Source organism: Schistocerca nitens, chromosome 2 (genome assembly GCF_023898315.1).
Source record: "Schistocerca nitens isolate TAMUIC-IGC-003100 chromosome 2, iqSchNite1.1, whole genome shotgun sequence".
Taxonomy (NCBI): domain Eukaryota; kingdom Metazoa; phylum Arthropoda; class Insecta; order Orthoptera; family Acrididae; genus Schistocerca; species Schistocerca nitens.
This window is the reverse complement of record NC_064615.1, coordinates 777,788,627-777,804,327: the sequence shown is the minus strand read 5'-3', so window position 1 is coordinate 777,804,327 and position 15,701 is coordinate 777,788,627. Positions and strand designations below refer to the sequence as shown.

The following is a 15,701-nucleotide window of genomic DNA, read 5'->3' as shown; positions in this document are numbered from 1 at the left end:
AAGCCCTAGTAAACAAGCAACATCTCTGTTCAGTGTCTATTATAATGTTACAAACAAAGCCTGTGAGAACTGTGCACCATGCTAACTTTTTCATGTTAATCTCTCAAGAGTGTAGCTCGCAGTCTGAAAGCTCACAAGAAAAACCTGTGTCAAGTGTGCTGCCAGTTATTACTCACTAAACACCTATGAGCACACTATCCACAAGAATGTCTGATTAGCTACCATTTAATATCTGGATTCGTGATTGGTTTATTAGTTGATTCTTTCACTGATGTGACTTCACTGGCAACATTATCTTCCCAGAATGAAATTTTCACTCTTCAGAGGAGTGTGCACTGATATGAAACTTCCTGGCAGATTGAAATTGTATGCTGTACTGAGACTCAAACTCAGGACCTTTGCCTTTTGAGGGCAAGTGCTCTAGCAACTGAGCTACCCAATTAGGACTCATGAGTTGACCTCACAGCTTCAGTTCCACCAATATCTCATCTTCTACCTTCCAAACTTCACAGGAGCTCTCCTGCACTGTTTCGTTTCATAATGCTACCACTGTGTCAAGCCAACATTGTTTTTACCAATTGTTGTGCCACACATCTGAGATTATGATACTAGGTTTGTGTTCTGTAAAAACACAAGAACATAAAACTGTACCTGGCTACCATATTGTTTACAGTGCTAACAAATGCAGAAAGAACCAATTAAATATAACTACTGTGTAAAGTAGTCATTTGCAGTCACAGAAAAGAGTTTTCAGCTATTTCACCAAGACAGCAAATTACAAGACCTTGAGCATTTACCAGGATATGCAGGTAGGTAGGGAACAATCACAGCATGTGGTGACCCATGGTTTCAGATCATGTTGCAGAAGAACTGAACAAGATATTGAAGTGACAGTGGAGGAATGTATAAAGATGAACAGTGGCATTAAGATCAATAAACATTCAAAAAATATGAATAGTGACAGTCTATAATTATTCAGTGTGGCATTTTTTTTAACAAAAATATTGAGTGTAGAGCAGTGCCTGTAACAATAAGCCAAGATTAACCTCAAAGCTGTGCAGACTAAAAACAAATGCTCTGCTAAGAATTTGTGAAAATAGATAGTTAAATATTTGAAGAGCCTATTTTTGTACAAAATTGGGAAATTTGAGGGTAAAAATACTGAATCAATATATCTGTACCTATATCTGTAGCAAAATCTGTACCTCATTCTTCCCAAGAAAGAGTTTAGTGTTGAACACATAGTCAGTGAACAACAAATTAAAATGTGAATGTTATTTTCTAGATAGAAGCACACATTTTTGTCAATTAGTTCATAAATGTACTGGATATTTAAAAGAGTTGTTAAATATGAATCCTTATGAGATTATGTTTAATAAATAATGTGCCAGTTTACCTGTGCCCTTATTGTGAGAGTAAAATTTGACAGTGTCTCATAATCCAGTGGGCGCCTCAGCAACAATGTTCCTTCCAAAGGGTTTACAAAAATAAAGTAGTCCTGAAAATTACACACCAGAATTAAGAATCTGCAACACTTTATTTATTCTGTGGCCATCCTACCAATTAAATATGCAGTTAACTATCGCCAAGAAAATAAGCACAAAAAGTCTTTTTTTTTATACATTGTGCATGTACAGTAAAGTAAATACCACACAAGCAACCAGTTTTAATATAGTTTATTATAGTGAAGACTGACTTTTCTGCAGGCATAAATAATTTTCTAAAATTAATCCATTAACTCACCGAATGAGGTCCTGGAAGTACTGAGTAATGGACTGTAGAGAAAGGGCCTTGCTGGTCTGCATCAATTGCTTTTACACCCTGCAGAACTCTTGTGCCAACAACAGTAACCTGAGACATAATTTTTTCCTCAATAGATAGCTTTAGATAATGGCAAGGCAATATATAACCTTTTATCCAAAAGGAATACAAGAAACTTATTACACATTTCTGTTGCTCTAGTTTCAACTTTATTGTAACTAGGCATAAAAAGACACTAGTCATATAAATATCAATGTATTATCTAGGAAAAGGATGACTGCTACTTACCATAAAGATGATATGTGTAGTTGCAGACAGACAAAACAAAAAGACTTCTTCAGAAAACAAGGCACACACAATAATTTGTAAGGACTAATATTCAAATAATTAAAACACTTTGAACTATTATGTATTTTAAAATTTGATTTATAAAACTCAATAAAATTAAATTACAATGTTAATTTAAGAACACAGAATTTCCCAAGAACTCTAAAATTCCTACGATTCCTTGAGAATTCCATGTTTTTCAGAAGAATCACCAACGTGCACACAAGCAAGCACAGCTCACACACACGTGAGTGAGGTGTGCTTATTTGTATATACGTGTGTGTGTGTGTGTGGCGGGGGAGGGGGGGGGGGGTGCTTTTCTCATACGAAGAAGCCTTTACCCAAAAGCTAAATGTGTAACAGTCTTTTTATTGTGCCTATCTGCAATGCGATGAGTTATCTTTATGGTGAGTAGCAATCTATCCTTTTCCCTAATATTAACAATGTAGGAAAAGATAGATTGCTAGTTACCGTACAGATGGCACATTAAGTTTCAGACAGGTACAATTAAAATTCAGTTACATATAAGCTTTCTGCATTTTGGCATGAGCTGCCAGAGTTGGCGGCCATGTGTGCATCAAGTGCGCTTGCTTGTGTGAATGAATGATGTGTGTTTCTCTTTTTCTGATGAAGGCTGTAGCCAAAAACTTATGCCTGTCTGCAATTTAATGTGTCACCTTTACAGTAAACAGTGAGCTATCTTTTCCTACATTACTGATATTCCCAGCTGGAGCATCCATTGTCTGCTTTTTACTAATATTGTTGATATTCCAAACAAGAGGTTCCAACATTAAATGTACTATTTACATGTTTCAGCCTCATTATTGCTGAATAATCAGTAGCAGAAATAAAACACCTTCATACAAATGATGTGTTACCAACTTATGTGTCCCAGTTGTATTTATTAGAAGATGATGAAATCTGTGATAGAGGCAGTAATTTTCAAGGACATTTTTACAACAAATTACAAAAATTGTGATAACTGAAAACTGCAATAAAAGGCTGAAATATACTGTAATTAACAGCAACCACTTACCACTTTTAAGTGCTTCATTTTGTTTATTTGTGCTGTATTTAAAGTATTCTATGTCGAGAACTATCAGCTCAGTCTAATTACAGTATCAGCATAACGTAGTCAGCCAGAGCAATGTAGTCAGTTAGCTACTTATGTGACTGGTCATATTCATATTCATTATAAATGTTAAGTCATGAAATTATTGTGTGAGTCACAACACTTATTAAAACAGTGTACATATGCAACATGATGGACATTCATGGATGTAATTACTATTCAAGATCTATGGTACACAAAGACTCAAATAAATTTGTCCTCTTTAGAACCCTAGGTTAAAGAACAGTGGTTGGCAAATATTGATAAAAATTTCTGAAATTATTTATATTAGCATTGAAATTATTCTAGTTAAAGAAAAAAGTGAGCTTCATTTTTCTGCATTCAGGCAACACTACTGGAGTTCTATTTAGTTTATCCATTTACAGCAATAGTCTTTCCTTTTGTATGAGCCTAGTATTGAACACTTTCATATGCACTATTTGAATTTATTTATTGCAGACACAATTTTACAAAATTGTTGAGGCTTTCGTGGCCACTTGTTGACAAACTGCCTATTGGCTTCTGTCTCGGGTTCTTCGGCCGACGTTCATCTAATGATTTTTCTGACGTTTCGCCAGCACGAGTGGCTGGCATTGTCAAAGCTTCACCCTCCATTGCCGGTGGTGAACTGGAGCTGAGCTCGCGGGCGCAGACTATATGTACCTGGCGCGCCAACGTCCGAGGGCTTCTCAGCGGTCATTTCCGGTGCGGTTCTCCTCTTGCTACCTGCGACGGTCGTTCGCTGCAGTACGGGAAGCCAGGATCCGTTGACCTTAAGGCTTTCCTCTTTCTTGTTCAAACTGTTCGCGTGTTTTTGTATTTCTACAGCTTCTCTGAACAAGCGCGTGTGATAGTGGTTCTCTACAGCCAGAACTTCCGTGTCGGCGAATTTTATTTATATTAGATCCGACGACGTACCGAAAACTAAGCGCAGATCCGACGCAACGTATCACACGGAATACGAATCGATTGATCAGGGCGTCTTCTCTGTCGGCGGACATACAGAGAAACCTGCGCAACACAGAAGCCCTACCACCTCGGCTGTATGGATTACCCAAGATCCATAAGAACAACGTTCCACTGAGACCGATCGTTAGCGCTCCTGGATCACCGACATATAAGCTGGCAAAACACTTGGCCTCTCTGCTCCAACCACACGTGGGGAAGACCGACACATACATTAAGGACTCAGGACATTTCATTGAGAAGCTGAAGAAACTGAAACTTGCACCAAACGACATCCTGGTCAGCTTTGATGTTGTTTCGTTATTTACGAAAGTGCCACTCAGTGATGCTCTGGAGCACATCGGTTTCATTTTCCCGCTAGACATCAGAAAGCTCTTCCATGCTTGTCTCACTACGAGCTATTTCACGTGGAATGGCGATTTCTACGAACAGCTGGAAGGAGTCGCCATGGGTAGCCCTCTCAGTCCAGTGGTGGCCAACTTCTTCATGGAACAATTCGAAGCACAGGCACTGGACTCGGCCACTTGCAAACCTAAGGTGTGGTACAGGTACGTCGATGATACTTTCGTGGTGTGGAGCCATGGTGAAGAACAGCTCGGTGACTTCCTAAGACACTTGAACAGCCTCCATGCCAACATAACATTTACCATGGAAGTAGAAAAGGACAAGAAACTGCCATTTCTAGATGTGCTGGTCACAAGGGACGGCGAAAACCTGGGACACAGCGTGTATCGAAAACCGACTCACACGGACCGATACCTGCACAAACTGTCAAACCACCACCCGAGCCAGAAAAGGGGCATGATTAGTACGCTCGTAACGAGAGCAGGACGAATATGTGAGCCGCAACACCTCAAACGAGAAATGCAACACCTGGAAACAGTCCTGAGGAGCAATGGGTACTCCACAAATTATATTAGAAGTGTAACTGAGCCAAACACTCGGCGAAGTAAGGAACCAGAAAAAGAAATGTCGGGTACGGCCTTTCTGCCATACATTCCCAGAGTGACGGACAGAATCGGCCGTATATTGCGCAAACATGGCGTAAAGACGATCTTCAAACCGACAAGGAAGATCAAAGAGTGTCTTAGATCGGCGAAGGAGAAAAGAGACCCACTTTCAATGTCGGGAATATACCGCATACCATGCACATGCGGAAAAGTTTATGTCGGGATGACTGGACGATCCATTAACACCAGGATCAAGGAGCATAAGCGACATTGCAGGTTGGGGCAGGTGGAGAAATCGGCCGTGGCAGAACACGCACTGAATGAGACCGACCACGTAATAAAATTCGCCGACACGGAAGTTCTGGCTGTAGAGAACCACTATCACACGCGCTTGTTCAGAGAAGCTGTAGAAATACAAAAACACGCGAACAGTTTGAACAAGAAAGAGGAAAGCCTTAAGGTCAACGGATCCTGGCTTCCCGTACTGCAGCGAACGACCGTCGCAGGTAGCAAGAGGAGAACCGCACCGGAAATGACCGCGGAGAAGCCCTCGGACGTTGGCGCGCCAGGTACATATAGTCTGCGCCCGCGAGCTCGGCTCCAGTTCACCACTGGCAATGGAGGGTGAAGCTTTGACAATGCCAGCCACTCGTGCTGGCGAAACGTCAGAAAAATCATTAGATGAACGTCGGCCGAAGAACCCGAGACAGAAGCCAATAGGCAGTTTGTCAGACACAATTTTGTCTTAATTTATTTTGGTATAAGTTTTATACTGCATAAATCCATAGCCCAAGAGCTGCATGGATATTTTATTTGAAATAACGGAAATCAGTAGAAATTAATAGTCATTTTAGTCAAGTAAATGCCTTTTTACTTAAATATCTTTCAACAATATCATGTTTTCAGTGAGTAACTCTGTTTATAGGATACCTACTGCGTGTATTCCATTCGAGTTTAACATGTTAATACTACTAACTTTATTTGGTACAAGAAATGTTTTAAATAAATGAAGCCTTGTACTAGGTTGTATTCTGTGCACATGTAATTATATAAACAACCACATTAAGATCTACTACTATGAACTGAAATAAAGAAATGTGTGACTCTCAGACTGGGGTGATGTACACAATGAGCAACATTTCTTACTCCAAGTAATTTAATTCACTGTAGTACAACAATGAGTTACTAATGGAATATTTGCAGTGAGCTTGATTCTTTTATCAATGTGAAGATACAAGTAATACAAAGAAATAATATACCTCTGATATGTTGAGTATGTAAGGTGCGTTAATGAACTGAGGTGTGTTATCATTAACATCTGTAACTCTGATGTTTACCGGAATTACAAATCCCTGTAAAAGAGAGTGGTAATGAAATATATATTATTTTTTAACATGCATACAGTCTATTATTAACAGCAATATACTGATTTCTACCAATGTTTAACTGTAAGGAAAATGTGCAAGGGAAAAATCACACAAATATTAGCAGTTGGCAATAATGTGAAGTCAATAAAGCATAATCAATAGGAGGAAGAGTGGCATTACAAGATCACTAATTTCCTGTTTTTGTCTCTAAGGTCACTGTGCTCTCTAAAGCTTTCCTGATGTAAATATTATTGATGCTCTTGGGCATTATACTGGATTATATTACTGAAATAGGTATTCTACCAATGAACCAAAGTCTGTCATCTGCTGTATTCACAACTGAGCCTACATGGTCATTCCATTTCATATCCCAACAAATTATTACACCGACATATCTGTACAAGTTAGCCAGTTCCAACTGTGGCTCATTGGTAGTATAAGGGATGTTAAAAAGAAACAAGCCAGAGGCATAATTACAGAAACCGGTACCTGTATGTTAGAAGTATTGACCCTGACTGTTGCGACACTTGTCCCACTGTGACATAAGGTAGTGAATGGCTGTCTCATAAAATTCCCAGGGCTGCAATGTTAACCAGTTCCACACATACAGTTGGACTTCGTCATCCAAGGTGAATCGTTTGCCCCTTAGAGCCTTTTTGAGGGGACCAAAAATGACATAATCATAGGGGGAGAGGTCTGGACTGTATGGAGAATGGCTGAGAACCTCTCATTTGAATTTCTGCAAGAGTGCCACAACTGTGTTGGCCATATGAGGCATTGCATTGCCATGGAGCAGAATGACCCCACGAGTCAGATTGCCTGGTCGTTTTGATTTGATCACTTGGTGAAGGGTGCTCAAGGTTTGTGAGTAATTCTGGGCATTCACTGTTGTCCCACACTGCAGGAAGTAAATCAGAAGGGGGCCATCTTGCTCAAAGAAGAACATCAGTGTAGCCTTTCCTGCACTCGTGTGGACGACGACGTCCAGCTGTATGTGCAGAACTGGTTAACATCGCAGCCCCAGGAATTTTATGAGACAGCCATTCAGTGCCTTGTGCCACAGTGGGATAAATGTCTCAATAGCCAGGTTCAATACTTCTAAAATACAGGTACCGGTTTCTGTAATTATGCCTCTGGCTCACTTCTTTTTGAATGCCCCTTATATATTCATCCAAATCATCTGCAAGAAATCTGAGGTTACTGCTAATGGTCTGCAGAGTCATTTATTCATATATACAACATGAACAGCAAGGGTCCCAATGCACTTCCCTGGAACACTACTGAACTTACTTCCATACCTGTTGAGTCTACATTGAAGATAGCATGCTGTGTACTACCTACCAATAAATATTCAATCTAGTCACAAAATCTGCTTGGTACCCCATACGATCATATTTTCAATAATAAGTGTAGGTGTGGTACTGAGTCAAATGCTTTTCAAAAGTCAATAGTGCAGTAATTTAAGAGTATCATGGGTTGTCATTTACTTAGAATTATGCAAGCTAATTTTTGTTCTTTCTTTTTCATAACAATGAATTTTTACATCCTTTAGTATGGTATTAGCTGTTAGCTACTGCTTCACTTGCATATCAGTAGTTTTGTTATTATGAGTGATGGTGACTAAGCAAGCCAGTAATTTTTCGAGATGTCTGTGTATGTAATGGTGTAGAGACGTATGTATAAAAAATGAATGCAGTGCTGATACATAATGAATGTGTTTCTATTATTTTCCTGTATGTCGAATCTCGAAGTATGCATCATATTTTCTAATTATATATATAAAGACTGCCTTGATTCATTACAGTCATGCAGAAGTGGAGATTTTAGGGATTCCTCTGGCTCACCTAGAGCTGGATGTGATATTTTGCCACCAGAGCAAGACATACCAACCGTTTTGTCCTTTCATTTTAATGCATTATGGTGCCTGCATTTCTGATCCACTCGCTATGAAGACTAATTTATGATTAACATGGTCAATTCATACATTGTAATCAAAATGCAGCCTCACTAAAAGCCCCCCCACATTCCACATATAAAGGTACAGCTCTGTTTGTCATGTTGTTGTGGTCTTCAGTCCACAGACTGGTTTGATGCAGCTCTCCATGCTACTCTATCCTGTGCAAGCTCCTTCATCTCCCAGTACCTACTGCAACCTACAGTCTTCCGAATCTGCTTAGTGTATTCATCTCTTGGTCTCCCTCTATCCATGTTGCCCTCCACTACTAAATTGGTGATCCCATGAGGTCTCAGAACGTGTCTTACCAACCGATCCCTTCTTCTAGTCAAGGTGTACCACAAATTTCTCTTCTCCCTAATTCTATTCAATACCTCAACATTAGTTATGTGATCTACCCATCTAATCTTCAGCATTCTTCTGTAGTACCACATTTCGAAAGCTTCTATTCTCTTCTCGTCCATGTTTCACTTCCATACATGGCCACACTCCATACAAATACTTTCAGAAATGACTTCCTGACACTTAAAGCTATACTCGATGTTAACAAGTTTCTCTTCTTCACAAATGCTTTCCTTGCCTTTGCCAGTCTGCATTTTATATCCTCTACTTCGACCATCATCAGTTTTTTGCTCCCCAAATAGCAAAACTCATTTACTACTTTAAGCATCTCATTTCCTAATCTAATTCCCTCAGCATCACCTGATTTAATTCGACTACATTCCATTATCCTCGTTTTGCTTTTGTTGATGTTCCTCTTATACCCTCCTTTCAAGGCACTGTCCATTCCATTCTACTGCTCTTCCAGGTCCTTTGCTGTCTCTGACAGAATTACAATGTCATCAGCGAACCTCAAAGTCTTTATTTCTTCTCCATGGATTTTAATTCCTACTCTGAATTTTTCTTTTGTTTCCTTTATTGCTTGCTCAATATACAGATTGAATAACATCGGGGATAAGCTACAACCCTGTCTCACTCCCTTCCCAACAACTGTTTCCCTTTCATACCCCTCGACTCTTATAACTGCCATCTGGTTTCTGTACAAATTGTAAACAGCCTTCCGCTCCCTGTATTTTACCCCTGCCACCTTCAGAATTTTAAAAGAGTATTCCACTCAACATTGTTAAAAGCTTTCTCTATGTCTACAAATGCTAGAAATGTAGGTTTGCCTTTCCTTAATCTTTCTTCTAAGATAAGTCTTAAGGTCAGTATTGCCTCACGTGTTCCAACATTTCTACGGAATCCAAACTGATCTTCCCCAAGGTCGGCTTCTACCAGTTTTGCCATTCGTCTGTAAAGAATTCGCGTTAGTATTTTGCAGCTGTGGCTCATTAAACTAATAGTTCCGTAATTTTCACATCTGTTAACACCTGCTTTCTTTGGGATTGGAATTATTATATTCTTCTTGAAGTCTGAGGCTATTTCGCCTGTCTCATACATCTTGCTCACCAGATGGTGCAGTTTTGTCAGGGCTGGTTCTCCCCAGGCTATCAGTAGTTCTAATGGAATGTTGTCTACTCCCGGGGCCTTGTCTTGGATTAGGTCTTTCAGTGTTCTGTCAAACTCTTCACGCAGTATCGCATCTCCCATTTCATCTTCATCTACATCCTCTTCCATTTCCATAATATTGTCCTCAAGTACATCGCCCTTGTATAGACCCTCTATATACTCCTTCCACCTTTCTGCTTTCCCCTCTTTGCTTAGAACTGGGTTTCCATCTGAGATCTTGATATTCATAGAAGTGGTTCTCTTTTCTCCAAAAGTCTCTCTAATTTTCCTGTAGGCAGTATCTATCTTACCCCTAGTGAGATATGCCTCTACATCCTTACATTTGTCCTCTAAAGCCTAGCTGTTTGTCATGCAGCCTTTAAATGATGCTGTCGTTGTGAGACTTCAATCGTCTTGGAAGCTATAAGAGACTCATGATGCTCAGTGTCTAAAATTTGACGGGCTTGTGGAAGTTCTGCTGTCTCTGCAGCTTTTAAGGCAGTCTGATGTTCTGCATCCACGTTCTGGCAGATATGAGATGGCTCTGAGGTTTGTTGGATTCCAAAACTCTCTTGGCTTGAGCTCTCTTAAAGCCATGTGCTAAATCCAACTTGCATTTGTGAGGCTTAGAGTAATAGTTTTAATATGGTTCTCAGGCTTACCATCTGATTTTACTGTTATATCTCCACTAAAACTGTCTGGATATGCACTGTCATGGAATAATCTAGAAATACTAAGAGTCACTTACCATCATGCCAGCATTGTCTGCATCCCCATCATGTATACCATATTTAAAAATGTTAATAATACCAAAATTAACACAACTTTCTAAAGTAGCCTATGCTCTTTCTCAGGGTTCAAACTATCTCTACACAAAATTTCATCGGAATCAGTACAGTGGTGGAGTCATGAAAACTTGACAGACAGAACTACTTTCGCATTTAACAATACTGGTATTAGTATGAAAGTATGGATTAAACACATTGAGAATTCAATAAGCATTGTACTGATTACATTGAATCATATTATGTGGAACATATCAAACAATAAAAGTCTTTTCACAAATATGATTAAGTTCAAAGGTCAAAGTTAAATAGCTTTCTCAAGGAGTAATTATTGTTCCATATTTCATGTCATGTTCTTCAAACCAATAACTATGTTGTGCTACACACTGACTAAAGTAGCCCATGTTCTTTCTCAGCATTCAAGCTATCCCATACCTCTTGCATTTATAATATTAGTATTTTTTTTAATACAACTAATTTGTTGCTATAAAATTGTCTTGCTTTGTATTAACAGTTTCCAGAGACATACAGTCTAGGAAACATCCAAGCTGTGGTCTCGCAGACCACTAGCATTTATTGTTACTCTGTTGCTAAAACATAGTGGTGGGGTAGGAGATTACAGAACTGTGTAGAAGTACTTTCTTGAAGCTGACTTTGATTCCTTTGCCAGTAGCCCCTTGAATATGACATGACCTATACTATTACTGCTTCATTCAAGCTAGCACTTGGGTCTTGGCATTATGGACTCAGTAGCCAGATCTACGTCTACTGCTCATGTTATGGATCCTGACTTTGAGGATATTGTTTTAAAATAGTATGAGGACAGTTAGGAAGTGATGCTGGGCCAGATGGCGACAACAAACTTGAAAGTGAACATAATACAGTATAGGAACAGGAACATTGTGAAAGTGAAGACTAGTTTATTTTGCCGCCTGTGAATTCCTTGAATGAAATAAGTGATCAAAGTGATGAAGACAGGAGTGTGGAGACTGGATCTTTAGCTAAAGGTTCTGCTAGACATACATTAGGTCAAAACAAATATCGTTGGTCATCAAAGCCTCTTCCAAAGATGGACAATGGCATTATTTTTCTGTATGTTGGACATAATTGGAGTGAATGCATTTGTCCTCATAATTTCTACAAAGATAACACTCAAGTGAACTGGTTTCATCGTTGAAGAAGCTTTAAACACATTGGTAACACCACAGATAAAAAGCGAGAAAACAAGTATCATGCACCCCGTGAACTTCATAGATCCTTCACCACGTTTTGGGTGTAGCAGGATGAAGAGTACAAATCGTTGCAGAATGATTAGAAAAAAGCAAAACATGCTCCACCTGTGATCCAAAAAAGAAGAGAAAAACATCTTATATTTGCCATTGTTGCAAGAAGCCAACCTGACTTGAAATCTGTACAAAAATTTCCAGTAAGTGCAAAGAAAACCTCCGAGAAGGACACTAAACACCTAAGAAGACTAGTGTAATTTGCTTTTTATCAATGTTTTGTGGGAGTTTTATGTTTTATTATTATTATGAATAATAAACAGTAAAAATACAGAAAAAAAGTAAAATTTGGAGTGAAAATTACTTGAGTTTTCATAGTATCAACATCATCATTTAATATTATGTTCATTTTCTACAGTTTTCTGCTTAAATGAGGTTTTTTTCATAAAAATTAACTTTAAAATTTATCTGAATATATTTTTTGTGTGGTATTAATGCAACCTTTTAGATAAAATCTGGACTGTTCCCCTGAAATTTTTGAATGCAATATTTACGGCTATGTAAATACAGCGGTCACTCAGACCGCACCTGGGACAGTGTGTGACAAAAAACTGACAGCTAACGTTTAACTGTGCATACAATGCAGCAATGTTTCATCAGAATATTTGGCTGTGTCAGAGTAGTCTTCCTAAAATGGTTCAAATGGCTCTGAGCACTATGGGACTCAACTGCTGTGGTCATTAGTCCCCTAGAACTTAGAACTACTTAAACCTAACTAACCTAAGGACATCACACACATCCATGCCCGAGGCAGGATTTGAACCTGCGACCGTGGCAGTCGCACGGTTCCGGACTGCGCGCCTAGAACCGCGAGACCACAGTAGTCTTCCTAAGGTAACTTACAACGTCATAAAATGTTAAGAAAATATATCCTGATCAGAATATTTTTTAAAAAAAAGGGAAATTTATATCTGAATAACAATCTTTAATCATCCAATTACTTGTTTTGCCCAACACTAGGGGTTACAGCAATACTGTGTCCTATTTTAATTTTCTCTTGACATTTCAGATTATAACTTTTAACTGACAAAAATGTTCTACACTGTTAAGTGTACTCAGTGGAGTAGCTAGACAAAATCCAAGGTTCAAGGCTGTGTGAACACGATGTGAGGAGTAAGATGTCCACTGCTATGCACCTCTTAATTCAGCAGCCACCCTGGCTATCAAGGTCTCTATGCTGATAAACACTGCTTTACTATTTTTGTTGCTTCATCTGCCTTTTCCCCTCCACACACTTTCTGTCTTTTGCCATAACTTAAATAGATATTGATTCTGCATACAGAGAAGTCAAAACAACCAAAGTGAAATTAAAGGCAAGGGTTTGAATGTTGAGAGTGCGTTGGAAATTCAACTGTTAGGCACAGAGGAGAGAGCAGATAGGCGGAAAGCACACACTGAAGGCCTCTACAATGGAGATTACTTCCCTGATGACATGATTGAGGAAGAAATGGGATTCAGTATGGAAGACAAAGGTGATCCAGTATCTGAGTCAGCATTCAATAGAACTCTGAAACACTTGTGGTCAAATAAGGCAAAATGGATAGGCAACATTTCTCAAGAATTTCTGAAATCACTGAGGGAAGTGGCAATTGGTGATTATTCTAGTGGGTGTACATATCTGCTAGTCTGGAGACATACCATCAGACTTTTGGAAAAATATCATCCCTACAATAGCAAATATAGTGAGGGCAGATAATTGTGAGAACTATCATACAATCAATCAGCTTAATGGCTCTTGCATCCAAGCTATTAAAAATCTACACAGTAGATCAATATTTTAAACATAGCTGCACAACAGCAACGGTTTCGTGTAATAAAATTATAAATAACCGACCAGTTGCAATGGATAAAGAAATTCTTTACCTAGGTTTTGACAAATATAAATTTGTCTTCTTCAGAAGGTAGCCTAAGGACAATGAACATCATAGTTTACATTAGAAAAGTATGAAACTTTTAAGCCAAGAATAAATTTTAACACAAATTAGAGAACTCTTGCATTACAGAAGTATGATAACGACTGGTACTTACAATTTTACATTAGTAAGGACTAATGTACCATTGCCGTTTTTACAATTGTCGGCATAGATCCATGTGTCAAAAATAAAATATAGCCCTAGAATTAGGGTTTGTCACGTAAATATAAAATAGCTCATGGATCTTGCAGAGCTCTCAACCAACTGAGTGTAATCGGCGAGCGTAATTACTCTGAAAACAGGGCAGGTGGTGCTCGTGCCGAGAAGCATGTGCCAATCGGCATACAACGGCAACGGATAAATTATCAGTATTAATAACGTCCTTAGCTAACGTAAAATTGTAAGTACCAGTCATCGTTATCATACTTCTGTAATGCAAATTAGTAAAAAAGCTACCAAAATTTGGGACCACAAAGTAGAAAAAAATTAAGGAATTTTGCTTTCTTGGAAGAGAAACAACACATGATGGACAAAGAAGGAGGAGGACACAAAAAGCAGATTAGCACAGGCAAAGAAGGCTTTCCTGGTTGAGAAAACTCAGCTAATATTAAACACTGGTATTAATCTGAAGAAGAAATTTCTGAGAATGTATGTTTGGAGCACAGAAAGTATGGCAATGAATCACAGACTGGAGGAATACAAGAAAAAAAGAGAACTGAAGTATTTTTATGTGGTGATATAGAACAATGTTTGATATTAGATAGACTGATGAGGTAAGGAATGAGGAGGTTCTCTGTACAATCGGCAAAGAAAAGAACATACTGAAAAAACTGAAAAGAAGAATGGGCAGTATGATAGGGATCTATATTGAGACACGTGTACAAGAGGGTGCTGTAGAGGGGTAGGTGAAGACAGAGATTGGAATACATCCAATAAATAACTGTGGACTTAGGGTGCAAATGCTGATCGAGATGAAGATGTTGGCACAGAAAAGGAATTTGTGGTGGGCTGCATTGAACTACTCAGAAGACTGACTGGGGAGAGAGACTCTTCAAGGATGTCTTCCAGTAATAGTAATCCTCACTGCCTAGCTGTAACAAGAAGGTGCCCTATCAACATACTGTGTAATATTAGTGGCACCATCAGATACATTACTCATGTCACCAAACATTGTTATATTAATATAGGTTTAAAAAATTGTTTGTCTGTTTGTCAAGCCTGTCATTTCTGTTGAGTATTCTATTTCATTCAATTAATAGAATAAATGTCAATACTGGATGGTGGAGTGGTAGGAGGCATATACACACTTCATGTTATCAAATCTAGTGGCATGATAGTGTGGGGCGGCGGTTAGAATTATTTTTACTGTTGTATAAATGTTTGAATGTAAAATCAGTTCCTGGCATTTAGAATATTATTTATGCTGTCTTTCGCCGTTCTCAACACTGGCTCTCTAATTACACTTTAGCAACCAGAAAGTGATTTAGCAAAACGTGAAGCCTGTAATTAGAATTCCTAGTGCCCACTTCATCTGAGAATACAATTATAGCTGCAGCTTGTAGCTCTGAGGAATTAGGAGATTGTCCGGGATTTATAATCAAAAACGATTTTCCAAAATAGTTGAGTATATTCTGAAAGTCACAGATGAAAAACACAAGTATCCATACAACCTAACTAACAGAGCAGTTCAGAGTCTAACGCGCTGATGTAGCTATAAATGTCCGAATTAAATGTTAAAATGAATGCTCGCCATAATTTGATGATAATATTTCATCAAACGCCACGCTAAATAATGG

At 38.7% G+C, this 15,701-nt stretch overlaps 1 protein-coding gene across 2 annotated transcripts in view; it reads right to left on the bottom strand.

Moving 5' to 3' along the window:
- Nucleotides 1-15,701, bottom strand: part of LOC126237025 (fat-like cadherin-related tumor suppressor homolog) — a 363,960-nt gene that overhangs the window by 45,840 nt on the left and 302,419 nt on the right. For both annotated transcript variants that reach the window (XM_049946768.1, XM_049946769.1), the window contains 3 exons: nucleotides 6,375-6,467; nucleotides 1,744-1,851; nucleotides 1,397-1,498 (listed from right to left, as the gene is read on the bottom strand). In XM_049946768.1, coding sequence (XP_049802725.1) covers nucleotides 1,397-1,498; nucleotides 1,744-1,851; nucleotides 6,375-6,467 — 303 coding nt within the window. The remainder of the gene's footprint in view (nucleotides 1-1,396; nucleotides 1,499-1,743; nucleotides 1,852-6,374; nucleotides 6,468-15,701) is intronic.